Genomic DNA, 21,566 nt, shown 5'->3' with positions numbered 1-21,566 from the left:
AACTACTCTAAATAATCTTTCTGTTTCATCAAAATTCAGAAGTATTTGCTACTCCTTGCTAAGTCACCAGGTAGGAGAAAACGCTGAGAGACTGAGGGTCAAAATAGCTATTTTTTTTTTGTTATCTTAAAATATTCAAGGAAATGGCCTTTCAGTTGCAGAGACTGTAGCTAACACTTTGAACCTATGAACTCCCGCACGACATGGAATACAACGAAGGACCTCCGACACAACTGAGCTAAAATATCCTGTGTTTGAGGCTCAGCAAGTGTGTTAATTCAGCACTTTACAATCTTCCCTGCCATTATTGTTTAACAGTAAATGTATCACTAGTGAAGACTAAAACACTCTTCTGTTCTGTTCTAATCAAATAATAGAATCTACTCCCTGTATTCAGGAAGACTCATGATGATGTGAGAAACATTTCTTCCCTTGGTTCTTTTACCAGGGATTCAGTACAGACCTGTTACCACCTGCTTAAATCTGCATCCATGCTGCTGGGCTCTTTTTTCCAATCTTCTACCGCTGTTTAGCCTATCACTTCTCCCTTCTCTTTCCTTTGTACACCAATTTAAAAAATTCAGTTTTACCATAGCAATAATATCCTGGGTTCAGGTGCCCTTAAAACAGCATGTTTATTAACCTGTTATTAACCAGCTGCCTACAGATGAGAGAAGTACTGATGCTCATGGTTATACTATTCAGGAGCTTCATGTAGCCCTGGCTTCCCAAAGCAGCGCACCTCTCATCAATAGTCCTAAGATCTATAATGCTGGAATTTATCACACAGATTTATTAAGTTTCATGTTATCTATGAATCATGTATTCAAACAGAGATTCCAAAAAAGCAAAATATGAAAAGTTTAGTAGCAAGATCAAAAATATATCTATATTTCAGTCTTTAGAAAAGAAAACAATGATCTTTCAATGCACAAAATTGGTGCACAGACTATTTCTGACCATTTTTCCCCAAAACAGTCCAAGATATTAACTGGGTAACAAAAAATCCCAGTAGCAGTAAGAAACTACTTAAAAGCCATTAAATCACTTCACTCTGCAATAAATTTCTCAATAAATCTAACAAGCCGCAACACTGACTGACCCATTGTGTCATATCTGACAAGACTCTTTTCACTTGTGTATTTAAAAACAAGTTTTTTTTCTATAGTTATTCAGTCAGGTTTGAGATGCTATGCAGTAAATTCCCTTTAACACATATAAGCTTACAACAATGAGAATAACATATATCCCAAATACACATTTATATGCAAGAACTGCTTTGCTTTGCCTCCACAAATTCTAGTAGTGTTCTTCACATCCACAAAACTATTTGGTCTCAGCACTGTAACTATAGGAATATGTGAAGAAAATTTAAAGATGAGTTAGAACCTTGTCTTTAAATGACATAGTGCAAATATGACAGCCTGCTAGGTGCCAGAGAACAAGCTGAGATACTCAAGCATTTTGCCAAACTTCTGGCTGCTCAGAAAGGGAGTAAATCTCATCACTGGTTTTATTACAGCATAAACACTCCAGCACGCCAAACCCCCTAACTTAACATTATCTGCAAAACGTAAGAGTCTTCTAATAAGTATATGAAAAGTACATCTTCTGCCTGACTCCTCACAGCACCAATGGAGGCACAAGATGTCCCTGCAGAGGAGCAATGGAGCACCAGGTGCCACCTCTGCTCTTCCACACTGTATCCAGGAGTGGCAATAGCTTGGTCTAAATCACTACCATACTTTTATGAAATGTTCTTCTATTAAAAAACGCGTATGTATGTGCTTATATGTGTATATTGGTGAACATTTTGATTTACTAAAGTAAACATCTCGTTTACATGAGCATGTTGCACTTGTTTTCAAAAGGAAATAAAAAATTTTTTTAGTAGCAAAATACCACACAAAGAATGAGACCTGTAACCCTGAGATAAATAGCTTGTTTGTAAAAAACATCTGAATTCTGCAGGGCTTCTTTTCTATACTCTTCCTTTAATTTAAGGTGTGTAATACACCAAAAATCTTTATAAAAGGAAGTTACATATCTCCATAATTATTATTCTTAACAAAAACCCAGGGTTCTGGTTCGAGATTTTTGATAGCAAGTTTAATACAGCCTCTTAAATGTACCCTCCAAAGTTCAATATAAAGATACACATCTTCTACAAGCAGCTGCTTTCTCAATTTAATTTGCACAGTTTTTTCATGCTCCACTGGTGTATTTAATGCTGCTGCACTCTGTAGGAGTTTATCTATGATAAACCCAACAGCTGGCTGCTTGCTTCATACTGACCTTCTCAAAATGCTTTAGTACATGTCACCAAAGTATTGCAGTATTACAGATTTAAACTGCCATTTCAGTGTGATTGGCACACAAGTGCCTCATTTCTTTAACCACCTATATGTGAACTCGGACTTGAATCTTTATTAAAAAAACATACACAAGTCAGTCAAGTTCACAGCTGAAGCAGCTTCAGCTGCTTTTAATACAAGTTCTAAATATTTTCCTGCTCATTTATTTAGCTGCACATGTTTTAGAAGCTTGTAATTAAGACAAATTGGGTAATCAAAGAAGAATAATCTTCCTTGTTACTTTACCATCCATTTAGCTTGGAGCAATGATGACAGATGTTGATTAGGAAAGAAGGAAAAACTCCATACAGAAACAAGGACAGAATTTATATTTTTGGATAATAGCATTTTGAGAAGTAAAATTTCATAAATTCACATTTACACTCGTGAAACTGAGAGATTAATGTGGAAAGGTTTCTGCTGAGAAATCAGGCACCTCATTATTCTAATGATTCACCTTTCATGTAGAAAGAGAGAAATTATTCTAATGAGATTATGAACAGAAACTGACTAGGTTGGGTTTGTGTAATGCATATGAAGCATTTATTTTAGAAAGGTGGTAAGGGGATAAAGAGCAATGGTGAGTTAAATGAGTATGTTACTTGGTATCTCTTCCTGCTAATATGTCAAGAAAAGCATTGAACTGGATTGCAGTTTACTGAGTACAATGAAAACATAATGGACACTGCCCTAAGACCCTACCCTTAGTCTATAGTGCCGCCCAACATCTGAGAATTCAAATTTGTAAATAAATAATAAAAAGAGAACACAGGAATTTTCACATATTAGCAATGTGAATTAGTAAATAGCAATTAGTATTTTGGTTTTTTTCTAGTATATAATATCTTCATCTGGGAGAATAAACTTATCCAGGATAGCACTATCACATTGTCTAGCAAGTAAAGACACAACAACAACAATAAATTCTAGTGATAATGCCCACAGTCACCAAGACAGGCATGTCCTTCTGCAGACAAACCAAAGTAACAAAGAAAATACTTCTAGGTTAACCAAAAACCACCATTTTACAAGAAGAATTTTAAGCAATTACTAAAATGTTGACTAGAGCTTCTACAAGGACAATACAGGAAATCACATATATAGTGCTTAAATTTTTTACAGAACACAGGAATAAAAAGGCTGAAATAAAATTTCTCAGGGGGTATCAACTCTCACATTTCCTGTTACACAATTGACTTTTAGTCTTTAAGAGTATTTTTCTTGCATTTAGAAGCATTATTGTTAAAACAGAAAACAACTGAAAAAAGTTCAATTTGCTTAGCCATGTAAAAACATTATAAGGAAGGTGCACAAATACTCTTGAACCTACTGCAAACCAGAAACAAGGATCTGAACCCTAAAAGTACTGAAAAAGCACTACTGCCTCCAAGGGTCAAAATTATTTACTACAAACCTTGACTCACTTGTGTGACTTTTTTTATAAAATCTTAGGACAAGCCAAATACCTGAGAGCTTTGCTTATTACCACACACCTGCAATTTATACAACCATAAAGTGCATGGGAAGAAAACCTTGATTATCATGGTCTATTAAAAACAAACAAACAAAAAAGAAAAGCAAACAAACTAAACCATGCAACAAAACCCAGTAACATTAGGCATAAATCAGACATCACTGATAACCCAGCTTTTGCCTTTACTATAGATAATTAGTTATCATTAATATCTACACTTTAATTTATTTTCCAAATGTGACAGCAATTGAAGACATCACATGGGAATTAATCTGCTTATTCTGAAATTAGACCAGAATTCAATCCTAAAAAGAAGCAAAGCATATTCTCAAAAATCAAGAATATAATCTTCATAATTCAAAATAATCGTAATATACTATGTCTGTCTGGATACCTTTAGCTCACCTCCAATATACTTTTGTTATGCTACTTTATCCCATTACCTGGCCTTACTAACCCACTACTTTGCCCTCCTAAAAAAAACCATGTTATCCTCCTCCCACTTACATCATACTTGAAAGTCAATAGACTTGAGCAGAGTCTGTACAAAGTACGACTCTGGAAAAAACCCAGTCTTTTAAAGGTAAGATGACATCAGATTCAAAACATCACTTATTCAGACTTACCTGCCTGCATCAGTCTCCTTGAAGATGCCATCCTGGTTGGGACACAATTCGCAGCTAGGTGTGACACCACATTTGCATGCATCACAAAACCAGGGCTCTGTGGAGTTTTCTGAAGCTGAACTCATGATAGAGTCACTCTCTCCATCAACACCATAGCAACCTAGACACAGGATAAATGGGAGATCAGTATCAGAAGAGACAATTGAAAAAGTAGACACTTGCCAGTTACAACTTGAGAAGGAAACATATGTACATATAGATTCAAGGGAGCTATATGAGAAAAATACTGAGATAACCAAGAAAGCTTGCAACATTTTTGAAACTATTATTGTTAGTGCAAAATTTACATTTTAAAGACAGTTTAATTCTAGAAAATCATCTGTGTTATGTGATTCCCTTAGAGTACAACAGAAAAACAAGAAGAAAAAAACTGTTTTACTTTTCTACTAGTAACACTTGACGTTTGTTCACACTATCCACTAAGAAAGAAAGTAAGAAAACAAGACTTAAAGGAACCAACAATGACTTAGAAAAACTCAATGCATTTTTATTCAAGTAAAGAAATATATTTCAAGATAAATGCAACAAGCTCTTTTCCCTGAAAATGAACATGTTTTGGAGAGAAGGGGAGAGTGATTGGGTTTCCTTCTAGAGGTTCATTATGCCAGTGGAATCCAGTCAACAAGCATGCACTCCACTTTACCACTTTGCATTTGATATGCAAATCAATACAAGAGAATAAACGTGAAATAAAAAACACTATTTGCTGTGGCTAGCACAGGTTTTTCCCATGAGAAGTTTTCTTGTGTTTTGTAAATAAAGATAAAGTTTGGATGTTTTTGGAACAGTGTCCCAGAACTTGGGCAGTGCAGGCCTGGCCAATCAGGCCTGGGGGAAGGCTTCTGACTGACCAATCTGGGTGACTTTTGAGAACTCTATATATATGATGAAATCAAAACAATAAAGGTCATTCCTTCTTGCCACTGAGAACTGATGCATTCATTACTCTGCTAGCTGCTCAACAGCAACAATTTACCTCTTTTATGAGCTGTAGGACTGCCCTTAAAAACCTTTGAGCAACTCCAAAACTAATGTATAGTTTGTGGAGCACAGACTGACAATTCTGCGACATCACAATGGTAACCGATGAAATAGATATATATATATTTTTTAAACACTCTCATTTGTACCTGGTTTTAAATTATGGCTAGGCTCAATCATTCAGTTTCTCCATTCCTCTTCAGTACATCCATGGTAATCTTTATGATTGCTAAGATGACTATGCATGCTTAATTACCACAAATTTTGGAGAACAGTGACTTTAAAGTGATTTGTTATTTGAATTTTGCACTAGAATAAGAATCGTATTAGCACTACTGAAAATAACAAAAAGAAAAATCCCAAAACTAATCAACACAAAAGTGGGGTTTTTTTCATATCCCACATTTTGAACATTGAGCTGCTATTCAATACGAGAAAAAATATTTAATTGTCAACACTTAAAGCACGGCAGACTTTGCTAAAAAATTATATTCAGCTATTTATCAAACACAGTGATCAAGTCAACATTTGTGCTTCCAGAGAAGTTAAATTATTCAATTCTGCCATTAAACAGAAACATGATTTTTTATTTTGCTCATTACCCGCTGGCTGTAATAAAATAGCAAGTGTTCCAACTCTCCTTGCCACAGACACAGAGGTCTGCACAACACACTGAGACTACATTCTGGAAATAAGCAATGCTGCATGAGCCACTTAAGAAATGTAGCCTTCCATTACAGAATGAGGCTCATCAATAAGAATTAAAATAAGAGGGCAGAATGTTTCATCATAAAAGGTATCCTAAAATGAAAGGACAAGTAATGTGCAGAGGCGCATTCACAGACAAGTTTCCTTAAGGATACACAGGATCATACAGCTCACACAGGTAACTCCATATTCCTTATAATGTGGCACCAGTTTTAAGCAACATTCCACAAAATAATTTTTTTTAATTCTAATAACACAATTTTGAATACATGCCAGTGTGGCTAGCACAGGCTTTTCCCATGAGAATTCTTTTTATGTTTTATAAATAAAGATAAAGTTTGGATGTTATTAAAAACAGTGTCCCAAGATCTGGACTGTGCAGGCCTGGCCAATCAGGCCTAGGGGGAGGCTTCTGGCCGACCAATCTGGGTGACTTTTGAAAACTCTATATATATGATGAAATCAAAACAATAAAGGTCTTTCCTTCTTGCCACTGAGAACTGACTTCTTTACTCTGCTAGCTGCTCAACAGCGACATGCCAGCAAATCTTCTTTTCAGCAATAATGCTAATGTACAAACACATGGCTCATTGATGTCATGGAGTTGATGAATCATTAACCTTTTTATAATTCCTTCAGACTTCTAAACATACTAACATCTTCTTATAAGTACTTACTAAAAATTCTCAACATTACAGTAATACTGTCCTCAATCCACATGGTAAAACAAAATCAGTTTCTTTCAAACACTGATGCTTCTTCACCAATTGAAAGAAATCAGATTTGCTTTTCTAGCCTAAGTGCCATCAGTCTGCTAAAATCGGAAAGATGACTTCCCCAAACTGCCTTACCTTCACTCTGATATAGTTGCTTTATTATACTTATCAGTCATTTATACCTGATTGTTTTTTATCCTTCTTCCTAGAAAATGACACAAATGTGCTGCAATTATTTCCATTCTTATCACATGTGTTGACATCAAACATCATTTCTCTAACAATTCAAATATAGGTCCTTTTCTAAAGTAAAAAAAAGAAAATTGTCCATGTTTTTAACCCATTTTTTTCCACCATTTGTATATAAATCTTAGTGACAGCTTTAAAGAGTTTAAGATCTCTGACAGACAAAGAAGCATACAGTCTTTTCTCTAACTTTTAAGTTTTGCATTTAGCAAAACTAAACACCACACTGTTACAACCAGCTGAAAGAATTATTTTTGTCCAATTAACAAAAATTTTAAAAAGCGTTATTTTTGAGACTTTAAAATGCACAGACAGGCAGATACAAAGCTGTTACTTGGTAAATCACTCCATCTTAGTATTAAGTGGCTACACTGAAGATCAATTTAAAATTGCTCAATCCAACCGTTCTGTATGAATTATTGGGAATTGCTGGTGTCAGAACAGAAAGCAACCTAAGGGCTCAGTTAGTAAAAGCATCAGGAGGTAATCTTTGGGTTCCCTCTAAAAGTACCCCAATTGTACAGTGTGAGTACTTAAGGCCTGAAAGGACAACAGAGGGAAGGATGCAGAACCTATAAAGGACATCTTTGGTTCCAGTTAACTGCACCTCTGATCTATTTGGGATTAAGTCAACCATCTGCCCCTTTGACTGGAAAACACATTGAAGAAAGTAAAATAACTTTTTAACACTTTCCTTAAAATGTATGCTGCCTTTCTTTAACATTCAGAAAAATTCTGAAGTCTGGGTCTTCAGAATACCCCTAAGAGCTCCTTTTGAACTAAAGTTCATTAAATCCTCATGTTTGTATATTCTTACTGTCTATATATATATATATATATATATATATGTATATATACACTGTATGCATATATATATACACACACACACCATACTGTATCATAACTGCATTTCTGACACCTCGTTGACACCATTAACACTAAACAATAAAACCAGTTTAGTATAATACTAACCTATGAATTTAAACACATAAAATTTTCACAACACTTACTGTTCTGTTAATGGTATCTATGTATTACAATTACAGCCAAGTTGTCTATTGAATGAATGTCAGTATATACAGAAAAGAAACTTGTTTATTTCCTGATTTTGAAGTCATTTTACTGTCAATAACTTATATTTTCATGTGGTTGTCAATAAAAAGAAACTGCACACACTTTAGAATAATACCATTTTAAACAATTGTTCTGAAATTTATACCACTGAGAGAAACAGGAATAGAGACCTAATTCTTGTCTTGGCTGCAGGTGGTCCTCCATTTCTCTGGCAAGGTAATTTTTTGCCGAACAGGGTATCTGCATACACCAATTACATCTACTTATACTCTGAAACACAAACTTCATGGTAAACTCTACATTTGCAAAATTAAATGCTGTGAGAACATAGTATTCAAAATAAATTTCATTAAATTCTTAATTGGACCGACAGTTTAAAAAAATACACTAATAATTTCATGTATCACAAATTCAAAACAGTATTTTTATTTAGTTAATGGAGAGCACTAAAGTACATGATTTTGAAAAATGAATTTTTATACCAGACAGCAGCAGACCACAGTAAGGGGCAAAATTAAGATGCAAAAATGTTTTACTACAGTGTAGAGCATATGGCAACTACACTATTGCTTTTAGCAAGAGAAGTTTTATTCTCTGTCATATACATCGAAGTACAGCAAGAAGCTAAGGAGATGGAAAAGAAACTCTTCAAAAAAATGTAGAACTTTTCTCATTTAACTCACAGCAACTAACCCAAGGGCAACAACTGGCAAGCATACTACCTACACTTGTGGCACATGCTATGATGCGTGCCAGACATTTTCTTCAGACACACTGCAATCAATACGTCAAAAAACTGACAACACAGTTGGGGGTGTCCTGCTATTACAAGATCTTAGCACAAGCCCATTTATCCAAAATGACAGATTGGTGTCTAAAGAAGACTTTTATAAAAAGAAATGACAATTATCTTCACACAGAAGTAAAAATTCTGAAAAGCAACTGTACAAATTCAATAAGAAAGATTTTTTTTTGTGGGGGGTGGTGACAGGGATAGGCTGATATGTGAAATGAGAACACATTTTTAACTGATGGACTTATGAATTAATTACAGGCTTTTCAAACTAACAGATGAATGCATTGTGTAATAGTGGGTATTAAATTAGCATTACATGTATGCTACTTTTGCAGTTTTACAGGCAGTTACAATTCAAACCAGTTATTTATTCCACAAAGCACTGATTTTTGGACATGTCTGCAGCGCAAAGACACCTTTTGGACAAGTGATGCAGGCCATGCAGGTGATACGAACAATACACAGCAAACAGTTGCATTAGAAAGTAAACAATGTCTCAATCACAAAACTCATCAGTAAGTCAAGTAAAGGGTGTGTGACTTTAAGTCTGAATGAAAATTCCCTACTAAATCCTGGCCACGCTGCTGTTTCCACATGAGCTCTGGCATAGTTGCTCCCAGGTGAGTTATCACCTCTCTTTTTCCATGGAAGACCTTATGTAATAGCTCATTAATGCAAGCAAGCAATCCAACAGGAATACAAGTCACAACAAAACGGGCAGCTGCTGTTTAAGGAAAAGGTGGTAGCACCAAATACCCAGGAGGGTGCCCTGGTGTCCAGAAGAAGTAGGTTTGACTCAGAGCAGCATTTTCACAGCTAATGAATAACTTCACATTAAAACAGAGGTGGCTGTCATAGAAAAAACTTTTCCAGTCACCAGAAAGATTCTGAGGAGGACAGAAACCTCCACTTGAAGAGTGCACCAAGGCATAAGTCAAGTGTGTAAGATCCCCTCCCTGTGAAGCAAAACACTTTCTGTAATAGCCAACAAGGAGAAAATAAGGTCTTCAGGGAAAGAACAATCAAACTGTCAATATCATCATTATGTGGGACCCTGGGTGGGACACCAGTAGGGTGTGAAAAGAGTGCACTCTTCCAAATAATTATTTACCATGCTACAGAGAAGAAGAGAAAACATGTTCATTCATAATACCACTTTAAATTGCACATAAAAACTATAAAGAAAACCCCTGTGGTATTCCAGAAACTTGCTTTGGGTATTTCAGAATAACTGGTTTTGATTCTAGGGAAAAGACAACTGCTAAGAATCAATGTCAGATTGCAGGAAATGGACATATTACTCTTCCTAAGTGCAGGTAACCATCATTGCATTGATTTCTATCCAATTCATAAATAGCAGCCTCTTCATTCAATACTGTGCTCTGAAAAACTCAAAAGCTCAAATATTAGAACAAATTTCAGGACACAGCATGATATCCACAGCCACAGCAATCTACCTACTAAAGGAAACCTGAAAAAATACAAACAAATTCTTGGATTTCAACATATTTACAAAACAGACTGCCTCATTACTGGAACATTTTTCAAACTACCGAACAGCTGTGTGTAAGAATAGAAAGGACTACAAACACAGTCTATGTCTGTGATCTAGGCACACAGTTACAAGGTACGGATCAACCCCAATGCTATTAAGAGTAAACCTTGCTTCTATTAACACAAAAAAAAAAATTCTCAAGGTTGCAAGCCATGTTTATATGATTAGATAGTAATTATCTTTTCAACTACTTTTCAATTTATTTTGGAAATCAGCCAAGTTGAATGATTAGGCAAACAGGACCAAAAAGTAACTGTTGCATTGCATTTTGGTTTTGACTGCAACTTCTCAATGATAGGCTGTCTTCATGTACTACTTGTGCATTCAGAAGTACACAGTCACTCAATGACCACAGGAGGGAATGCAGGCATCTCCAAGTCATTGAATGTATGTGTATATATAAGATCACTGAATCAAAAAAAACTTCAAAGGGTCAAGTTTTTTGTAAGTGTGCTGATTTTTGCTGGGGTTGGAGTTAATTTTTTTCACAGTGGCTAGTTTGAGGCTGTGTTTTGGATTTGTGCTGAACACAGTGATGATAATACAGAGATGGTTTTGTTACTGCTGAGCAGGGCTTACACAGAGCCAAGCAAGGCCTCTTCTGTTTTTCCTACTGTCACTCTGGCATGGAAGTTGGGAGTGCATGAGAGGCTGGGAGGAGAGACAGCCAGAACAGGTGACCCCAACTGACCAAAGGGATATTCCAGACCATGACAACGCACTCAGCATATAAAGTGAAGAGAAGAAGGAGCAAGGGGGGATGTTTGAACTGACGCCATCTGTCTTCCAAGTCACCATTACACGTGATGGGGCTTTGTTCTCCTGGAGACGGCTGAACACCTGCCTGCCTATAGGAAGCAGTGAATTAATTCCTTCTTTTGCTTTCCTTGTGTGCATGGTTTTTGCTTTCTCTATTAAACTGTCTTTACCTCAGCTCACAAGTTTTCCAGCTTTAATCCTTCCCATTCTCTCCTGATCCTGCTGGTGGGGGAGTGAGTGAGTGGCTGTGTGGGGCTTGGTGGCTGACTGGGGTTAAACCACAAAAGTTAACCACTGGGGTTAAACCATGATTGCTGCAAGCAATTATTTAAACAAATTACTGGAAAAAGCTCAGATTCAAAATAGCACCTGTCCTTACTTGTCGTTATAAAATACCGAAGTACAGAAAAAACACAGCAAAATAAGTGTCTATTTCTACTTGAAACTATATTCACACATTTCTACCAATGAAAAATACACATAAAATGTCAAGCAAAACTCCAAATTGTTCAGCTTCAATCTGCTGCTACAGAAATTTGCATTTTTATCACAGTCATCAATTACTTTCACATACACAGCTTGCTTATTTTCCTGTAGAACTTCACCTATTCAAACAGAACTTCACAACTGCTTCATATACACTATCAAGTATTTATTATTAAAATTAATTGCAAAGAGCAAACTAAACATTCAATCACAAGTGTGAAAAATTAAACAACCTCTATAGTCAATTATCTGGCACACACTGTAGAACTTATCGGAACAAACTAACAAATTAAATCTTCTGAATTAATCTATTTTACTTTGTTGCAAACACAGCAAAAGAAATATACACATTGTACTCTTTGTATCAGTGGGACTAGCAGGGAATCTTTGCCTGCAACACTGTAAAAAGAACAGCAGCAATTACTTTTAAACAGATCTTGAACTACTAAAATTCAACTGACTTTAGAACCACGGAACTACTTTCCTGTAGAGGACAGCATTCTATAATCTTACTTTTGTAGGGACAAAAGTTTAATAAACTAAACAAAATGAGGAAGTGATCTTTTAGGGATTTTTAAAGTGCTCCTCTTGAACAAAAAACAAATTTGGCATAATTTCATTCTAAAGCGGCAGAAGATCATTTTTCTATCACAATCATTCTTCACTTTAGCAATCATTACAATCATTAAATAAATCTTGCAGAAGAATTTTCAGGGAGCTCCACAGCTTTAGAGTTCAGATGCACTGACTGGATGTAATGTTTGGGGAATTCTCAAGCATGCATTTATAACTGCCAGCAAAAGATACTTTTTTTTTTCCTCACAAGTTATTATTAGACTCTGCTAGAGGAAAAAGAAGATTTATCAAGATTCTATAAAACTAAGTTTTAGATAGTTACTGCATCTCAAATCAAATAGATTCTGCACATTACTTTCCAAAAAACTTCATGGATACAGAGCAAGGAATTCTGCAAGACACATAAATTTAGGAGCCTAACACTTCTAGTAGGCAGTAAGACCTGACTAATGCCTCCAAAGGCACCTGGAGTGTGATTCAGCTCATCATAAATTAGGTCAACTAAACTGCTCTCTAAGCAACACTGACAGTATGGATTAGCTCTTCAAAAGACCAAAACATGTTCGAGAGTTAAGAGTACACATGGACACTCAATATAATGCATCTGAACACAGGACAGAAATTCCATCCTCAGTTTCCTAAGTGATGGCAAGCAAAGAACTGAACTACATCCCAATGCATGAAAAATACTGTTTTGAAAGTTTTCAATCTAGCATGAGAAAACCAAAGTGTGAGTATGGGATTTATAAAATCATATCCTACCTGGAAAGACATGCTAAACAGCTCAAAAAAAAATTTTGAGTCACATAAATTAAATAAATGCCTTGTATTCTTCTGAAGAATGAAAGCCTATTTTCTTTTTGTTTCAAGAACTGAAGTAGTTTAATCACATTTTCCTGGGAAAACTTCAAAAGAAAAAGGTGAAGTCCTAAAATAGTACAGAATATCAGGGAAAAGACCTGATCTGATTAATGAAGAAAAAAACAGGTTTTGATTTTAACAAAATAGGTGTGCCTCTCTGTAGTATCAGCCCTACATTAGAACCTCAAGAGAACGAGCAACAACACACAATACAGTCTCTTCCACGTAAAGCTGTTAAAATTCCATACATCCACCTAAATTATTATTTTGGAAGTGTTTCTGTAAAACCAGATCACCTGCATTTATTATACACACATAGTCCAGATTTTGAAGGAATAGCAAAACAATAACTTGAGTATGTTCTAACTTCAAAACTTCCCTGTTTGAAATTGTCAGCAAAAATTATGAGGAAATTCACAACCAGCTGTTTTCACTTACAAATAAATGCCATGGAGAACACCTTTCTTCTTCCTTCCTTTCTCTTCTCTCTGCCTTTCTGGTACAGCACGAATATAGGTGAAATAACCTCTCATTTTAGAAGGCCTCCTGTTCTCATTATGCAAGCAAATACATACACTTAAATAGGTAAGACAAAATACATTAATAGAATATCCTAAAGCCCTGAAAATACAGTATATATAGCTCCAGTATTTGCAGATTGTGATTGATTGTATCCATTTCTGTAGACCATGTCCCATCCTACAGGTTCTTATATTTGCTTTGCTAAAGCAGAAGATGGGTGTTACACCACTAAAAAAGATCAATGTAGTATTACAAAAAATTACCCCCAGCACTGAAAGATTTTGTTCACTTTCAAGAAAGCAAGTCATAATTCTATTAAAAGCAAAGCATATGCTTTCCTCCTGCAATGAGAATGAAGGGTTTTATTACCTTCATGCACTGTTATCCCACAGTTGTCACACTGGATTATTTCATCAGCATCTTCACTGTTATCTCCGAGACAAACGCAACAAATCAAAATATGGTCCATTTTCTGGGAACTCCAATTTTGAGACTTCTCAAGGATCAATGAGTCCTAATATTGAAAAATGAAGACACATAGATTATGCCAGGAACTTCAATTTTATTTAAAATCAACAGAAAATTTGTTACTTGCTTAATTTTTGAACAACAATCAAAAAAGCATGGAACATTCTTTTCAAAAGGCTAAAAGCTTCTTTGTTGTCAAAACATTCAAACACTTTATCCATGAATAGAAGAGCTGGGATGCATGGATCTCGTGCAACCTATAGACCTGTAAAGATCCAAAGGTCAGAAGAGAGTTATTTTCTCAGGCAGCAACGTATGTCTTTGAACAATTTATATTCTACAAAAAGAAATACCTAAGAAACCATTTAAAATCCACATTAAAAAGAAGGCCAAAGGTGACTTTCAAATGTTCCAACATTGAGAAAAGTTGCTTCATTTTGTTAAAATTTAAAAAATCTCATGGATCTGAAAAACCCAAAAATAAATAGTTAATACAAGCCTGGCAAGTTTTCACTTACATAAAATTAACAAATTATGAACTCTGTATGATTTTGTTGAATTCAAATTTGTGTGTCTCTATGCAAAACCGTATTTTTTATTAAAATGATATGTTCTTCTGATTATATACAGGAGTAAGGATTTGCAGAACAAGCACATTGCCCTGTTCAGGCAACTTACAATATGGACCACAGCTCTTAAATAGAATGTGGTTTTTAGTGGGGATTTTTTTCCAAGGAAACCCAGAAAAGTGCTTCATAACCCGAAGTTGTATGTAAAATGATTTTCTTAATAAACACTGTCTTCTTACTATGACCATCGTGGGACAGCCACTGTCTCTTCTGCAGTTTCATGGCCTCCATACACATTCTTTTAATTTTATGCTTCAGCTTGAACGACCTTCATTGGCAATATGAAGGTATATAGGGAAGTGTGAAAATAGGCACAATAGTGAAAAATAACCATTGCAGTACAAAGAAACAGCAATAGTTTCAAAGCAGAGGGTGAGAGTTCAATGGTACCATTCAAAATACCAAAGATGTGAAAATATTCCAAAACTGCTGTAGCATCCAAAAAAAAAATAATACTTAGGACAAAAGATGCCCTCTCAAACATCTTTTTCCAATTCCAACACCCCATTTATAAAATACAGTGCCAACACTATGCCTAAGGAAACATGAGCTCATGTAGAATAGAAAAGAACATTTACAGAGTCACACTGCTTACAGGAAGGCAATTAATAGTGAAAAATACAAGATTCTCTAATACAGAGTTCGGACTTATGGAGCATCTCTTCCAACATCCTCCTTTTAGGACAAAGCATTTTGAGTAAAGCAATAACCTTGGAACTGCCAGAAATTCCTTTGGAACCAGCAATTACTGTGGCCCATCATTATTCAAAATACCCATGTTCAGCTTACCATTCACATTACAGATAGGAAAATGGCACTGGATGCTCCCTTACTCCGGTAGATTAACTGTGCTATGGCACAGATTTCTCTGATGCATGTCACAACTCTATAGAAATGAGCTTTTCCTGACAGTACCTTCAACTTAAACTGTTACTTAGCTTCACTGAGAGAAGTTAAAAAGAAATCTGTAATCTCTAGTACTACAGAAGCCCAAGGTCCAGTAATTAAAAAGAGAACCAAAATAGTACTTTAAATTAAGAAACAGAATTGCATCGTAAAAACAATACTGAAATAACATTAGCTGTCTAGGCAGTGAGAACATATGCAAACATGGACAAAAAAACCCAAAAAAGCAATGATGAAGGGGTATCAAATTTTTGTTCTAATGTTAGGATCCCCATCCATTAAGGTTCACCTCATGTGAAGACAGCCAACAGGTCAAACAAAGCAGCTGAGCATCTTATTTTTTTATGCAGGCAAGGAGAGGGAGTGATCTGCAAAGTGTGCTGCCCTCCTCTGCTTTTAGTCTATGTAAGCATCTGAGAGACCCTACTTGTCTAAAACACGGGAAATTTCACATAGAATAGTTACTGCTGCAAACTCCTGAACAAGTCCTGCTCCCTCCTGAAGTGGGAGAAACAATTTCAGCTGAACCACTATGTAATTCCCATTTATGTGGTGTTATTGAAGAAAGTGATCATTTCGAGCTATAAGCCCATAGACATTTAACTTAAAAGGGAAAAAAAAAATTAAAAATACAATAACCACCTCACTGAGAACAGAAGAGTCCTATAAAGTGGTAGTAATTATAAAAACAGAAAAGCACCATTTATCTACTAATGATGCTTGACCTCAGGAGAGAAAGCTAAGTTTGTATTCTGTGCATAATATAATAGAAAAGCAGGTGGTATTTAAGTACAGCACATGTTAAAATAATGTATATGCAGACCTCAAAATGTTTTTGTAAAAAGTAAACAAATAAAAATCATGCAGAAACAAGAACCAAACAACCCATCCCAAACACCCTCCCTAGTTTCTATCCTCCAAAAGTAAGCAAAGGAAAGAAAGAAAGAAGACAGAGTGCTTATAAAGGACACTACAATATGTTCAGAACTAATTACCTGAATTTCCTAAATTAATTATGCATTCAAATGTCTTGTTTTCTAAGAACTCCGTTCCTGCAGTGTAATGGAATTTTGCTAGACTTGTCTGGTAGACAAGTTTTTGTTTTTACTCTTTTTCATTTTTACTGTTTTAAAATATTTTAGCAGTGGAGAGTATACTGTTACAATACAGTATATTGCGTATCATAGCAATCTGAAAATTAAAGTCTAGAATTCAAGTCTATAGATACTCACCTCTGCAAGACTTCTTGATAAAGACCTACTCATACACAGTACAGAGCTTTACATGCAATAAAAATAAATTATCAGTTATAACACTGTAATTTGAACCTAAAATTTTCAAATTTTGATTTTATGTTCTGATCACAGTTCTAAGCCTAATGCAAGAATAGAATCTGATATCCATGCATACAAGAAGCTTCACAGAAGATATACCAGAGACAGCTCTGGGTTTCTGAAACTGGTCTATGTTTTCAAGCCAATGGTAATTATACTCAACAATATAATACTCAGAATGTAGCCTCACATCTGATACGGGAAGCAACTCTGAAAGAAAACTGCCTCTCTCTGTTTCTAGTTCTCAGTATTGGTAGAGCACTTTCAACTCCTGAACCAAGAAAATGCAGGTAATAATACTTGAATCACAGAGCTTGACAAGGAAAGAAGATGCCTATACAAAAAGTTGAAAAGAAAAAAAAAACAACAAATGAATCATGCTTTTTTTTCCAATCCCAATTATTACTAGTAATTAAAACAGCACAGTTTGCTTGCAATCATAAATATATATATATATATATGTATACAATACTTTCAAAGTATCTGAAATGGACACAGCTAATTCTTTCAAATACTATTTAGTTCCCTGTCATTTTACATATTTAAAGTTTAAAGAGAACAGTAGAACTTTAAATAATGTCATATCACTACCATTTCTCAAATGTTATGTTGACATTGTGATTATTTCCTGAAAACTGAATGTAGATTTTATAGGAATTCTTTTTATTTTGTTCAGAATTTTGTTGCTGCAGGACATGAAGTCAGCCACAGTGACAGCCTGGTATCTTAATTTTTCAACAGGCACCATCTTCAAGGCAACTATAATTGTGCACAGGGAAAAAAGGTTACTTTATTAAACACTTATATAATTTTCATATTCTGCAATCAGAAGATACTTAATATAATAATCATTGTTCCCAAATGCTTTTAGTATGGTAAGAAATTAGTTCATTTGTGACTACTATCAGCAAATCCAACATAAATTCTCATAATTATTCTATTTGATTTTAAACCTAGTATGCATATTTCTTTACTTAAAATTCTTCTGTAAGTGAACTTCATGTTCAGACTTTGGTGTTTGTCACAAAGAGCAAAGAATAAAGTCTCATTTATCTACTTTATGATTATGTCACAGATGCTCTTAACTTTCATAATATTGCAGATACACAACATTTACACTAAAAGAGAACTAGAAGTCTTGCTAACACATGTTGGTTTGCATCCTGGACCTCCTATCTGTTTCAGTACTAATCCAATCTCCGTAAAGCCAAGAGAAGTCTCTCTATTGACTTTAGTGGCATTAGATTGGTCAAATGGTCCAAGCAAGGTTATTTAATATGCAGTGCCTATTTAGCATAATTTTTCCTGCTTCACTTATTCACTTATTGTGTAAACACAACTCCAGCCAATCAGTTTAACTTTTAACAGAATAGCTACTGAGGAGTAGTTTCCATTTGTCAACAGATATATTATAGAAAGTTGGTTGCACTACCTCATTACTCTTGCTTTGTGAAAGAGCCAGGCTATCATTTGTCAATTCCTCATCATCTGCATTATTCCTGTTAAGAACTTTACTCTTCTTCTTCTTGGATCCTCCATCACTAGCTGTGCTGCTATTATCTTCTTCATTACCATCTTCATCATTGTCATCCTCATCACTGCCACTCCCATCATCTTCATCATCTTCATTATCTCCATCACTCCCCTCTTTTCGCAGTGCATTCTTTCCTTTTCTTTTCTCAGCAGTAGGCCGCCAGTCATTGTCATCTTCACTATCGTAGTCATCCATATCGTTTAGCTCTTCCATCGATACAAAATCCAGCAGAGGCCGGTTCCTGCGCAAATTCCATTTTTTTGGTTCACTGGTTTGCTCATCAGCCACAGCATCAGGTTCAGCCGCTTTTTCCTTCTCTTTCTTCTTTTTTGGCTTTTCTTCTTCATCTTCTTGCTCTTTCTTTTCAGTTTTAATTACCTCTTTGTCTGCTGTTGGCACCTCTTCTTCAGTGGAGGTTTTTGGCTGTTGCTCTTCTACTTTCTCTTCTGTCGGTTCCTCCTCCAAGATATTTTCTTCTGATTCAGTACCGGAACCTTCACCACTGTCCTTAGATGCATCTTCACTCCCATGACCACTTCCTTCAGAATCTGTTGAGCAGATGAAAATTTAAAAAAAGTTCCGACACAAATGTACCCCCAAAAAATAAAATCTCTTGAAGCAAGTTGTTAAACAAAAGAATGATGCATGTTCCTCCCTCATAAGGTATTCCACCTATTTTTTCAGCTGGTGTCCAAATAATGCTATTTCGAGTATTATGTTGAGAATCTGTTAAACATGAGTGCATTTTAAGATGCCAAAAAAGAAAAAAAAAAAAAAAGATGGTAGAACTTATTAAATGAGCATCATGTGCTCCTTTGAACTGCAGCTCATATTAACAAAAAGCAGTAGCACAGAGTAATTTCCATGCGAAGTCACATCTTAAAGAAAGAGCATTCCAGTTTTTAATTTCTGGAGGTGTTTCCTACATCTTCAAAACAAAACAGCTATCCAAAAGAAGAGGTTTGAAATTACAAAATGAAGAGTTTATGTAACTAGTCCTAATAACAGCATGGATAATCCCACACCTTCATTTTTAGTACCTGTTGGTTTTTTCTGGGTTTGAGGGCTCTTTTAATTTCCAAAGTTAGTTCACTTATTAATCCCACACAAACTATGCCTCATTCAGCATTGCAGCTGCACAAAAATGCATTAACCTTATACCACTCATATGGTATTGTTCTGTGTGTAGTCACTATTTCCATTAATTAACACATGCCAATATGAGCAATAGAAAAGACTAGAGAAGGATTTTTATTTAAAAATAAAGACATTTTTACGATAAAGTGTATGTAAAAAATATTGGAAAATGGCAGGAAAACTTGTTAAATTCTATAAACAGGATCTACCTCGCTATCTCTCATATTTACCTACTGCTTTTCATTCATACTATTAGTTTTAATGAAGAAAAAATCAGAAAATATTTTTTAAAAATTACAAGAAAGTACAGTTTCTTGATTCAAAGCAGAGATCAATTAGGCAGTGGCTACAGTTTTCCATTTGCTCAAAGCTATCACCAAGTTCTTGATCCGCTGTCATAGAGATGCAAAGATGAAAAATGTCGATGCTTCCAAATTTAAAAAAAAAAAAAAAAATTAATTGCTTTAGTAACCACCCAAAAATCTCCACCACTCAGTATCACCTTACACAGAGAATTTCTGTGCACACCCATCTCTGTATAAATCCAAATAAACAGACACTGAGGTCAGTGTGCTACACATTTCATTTGGCATTTATTTCCACCCCAAAGAACGTTGCCAATGATTAGCCAGTTGTTACTTCAATATAATGGTCAGTTTTGCCTTCTTCTGCATCTGGTAGCATTTGGTGAGGAGATTTACTATAAAACTATTGACAAAAAAATCCATAAGTGTTATCCATTAAAGCTATCCATCCCCTTACAAGCTAACAGAAACTAAAAGTTTCAAACATACGTTCTAACATTTAGAGATCCAGAAAAAACACAAGTTTTTTTACAGTCTTTTGAGAAAAGAGTAATTTAGTCATTTCTCTACACCTATTAGCCTTAATTGTAGGAATCAAAATACAACATAATTAAGTGAAGTTTTGAAATAGTAGAACATAAGTCAGGCATACACAAGAAATAAAACCACTATTAACTACCGTGCAATCAAAAAAAATTATTTTTAAGTTACAATAACTTTGTTTGGATACAGAATCATGGGATGGCAAAGTCTGGAAGGGACCACAGTGGGTCATCCTAGAGCACATTGCCCAGGATTGCATCCAGACAGTTCTTGAATATCTCCAGTGAGGGAGATTGTACAACAGCTCTGGATAACTGTCCCAGTGCGCAGCCACCTGCACAGTAAATAAGTTCTTCCTCAGATTCAGGTGGAACTTCCTGTGCATCAGTTTCTGCCCATTGCCTCTTGTCCTGTTGCTTGGCACCACCAAGAAGAGCCTGGCTCCATCCTCAACACCCTCCCTTCAGATACTAATAGACATGGATCAGGTCCCCTTTCAGTCGTCTCTTCTCAAGGATGAACAGGTCTAGCTCACCCAGCCTTTCCTTGTTAAGACAGAGTACCTCCAGAGAAGGGCCATGAAAATAGTGAGAAGGCTGCAACACTCCATGGAGACACATTCAAAGAGTTGGGGTTGTTCAACGTGGAGAAGAGAAGGCTCCAGGAAGACCTTATTTTGCCCTTTCAATATATAACTGGGGCTTATAAGAGAGATTTTATATTACCAAGGCCTGTGGCGACAGGAAAAGGAGAACCAGTTTTAAACTGAAAGAGGATAGGGTTTAGATTGGACACGAGAAATTTCACAGGTTCTGAGTGCCTACATGCACTATTTGTCTCACTGTAAATAAGGTAATATAGTATTTTGCCACATTAAAATTGACTGGAATTTTTAAATTAGCTTTTATTATTTTAT

General features: G+C 35.4%; 1 protein-coding gene across 1 annotated transcript in view; it reads right to left on the bottom strand.

Annotated features, from left to right (window-relative positions):
* The window catches only part of PHF14 (PHD finger protein 14), a 180,964-nt gene that overhangs the window by 129,780 nt on the left and 29,618 nt on the right, over positions 1-21,566 (bottom strand). The window contains exons 5-7 of the mRNA XM_085049823.1: positions 18,564-19,213; positions 14,164-14,308; positions 4,455-4,614 (exon numbers count right to left, since the gene is read on the bottom strand). Coding sequence (XP_084905949.1) covers positions 4,455-4,614; positions 14,164-14,308; positions 18,564-19,213 — 955 coding nt within the window. The remainder of the gene's footprint in view (positions 1-4,454; positions 4,615-14,163; positions 14,309-18,563; positions 19,214-21,566) is intronic.

This window comes from Lichenostomus cassidix, chromosome 2 (assembly GCF_008360975.1).
Source record: "Lichenostomus cassidix isolate B80296 chromosome 2, HeHo_3.0, whole genome shotgun sequence".
Classification (NCBI taxonomy): Eukaryota; Metazoa; Chordata; class Aves; order Passeriformes; family Meliphagidae; genus Lichenostomus; species Lichenostomus cassidix.
The sequence above is the reverse complement of the archived record's forward strand: the minus strand, read 5'-3'. Positions and strand labels throughout refer to the sequence as shown.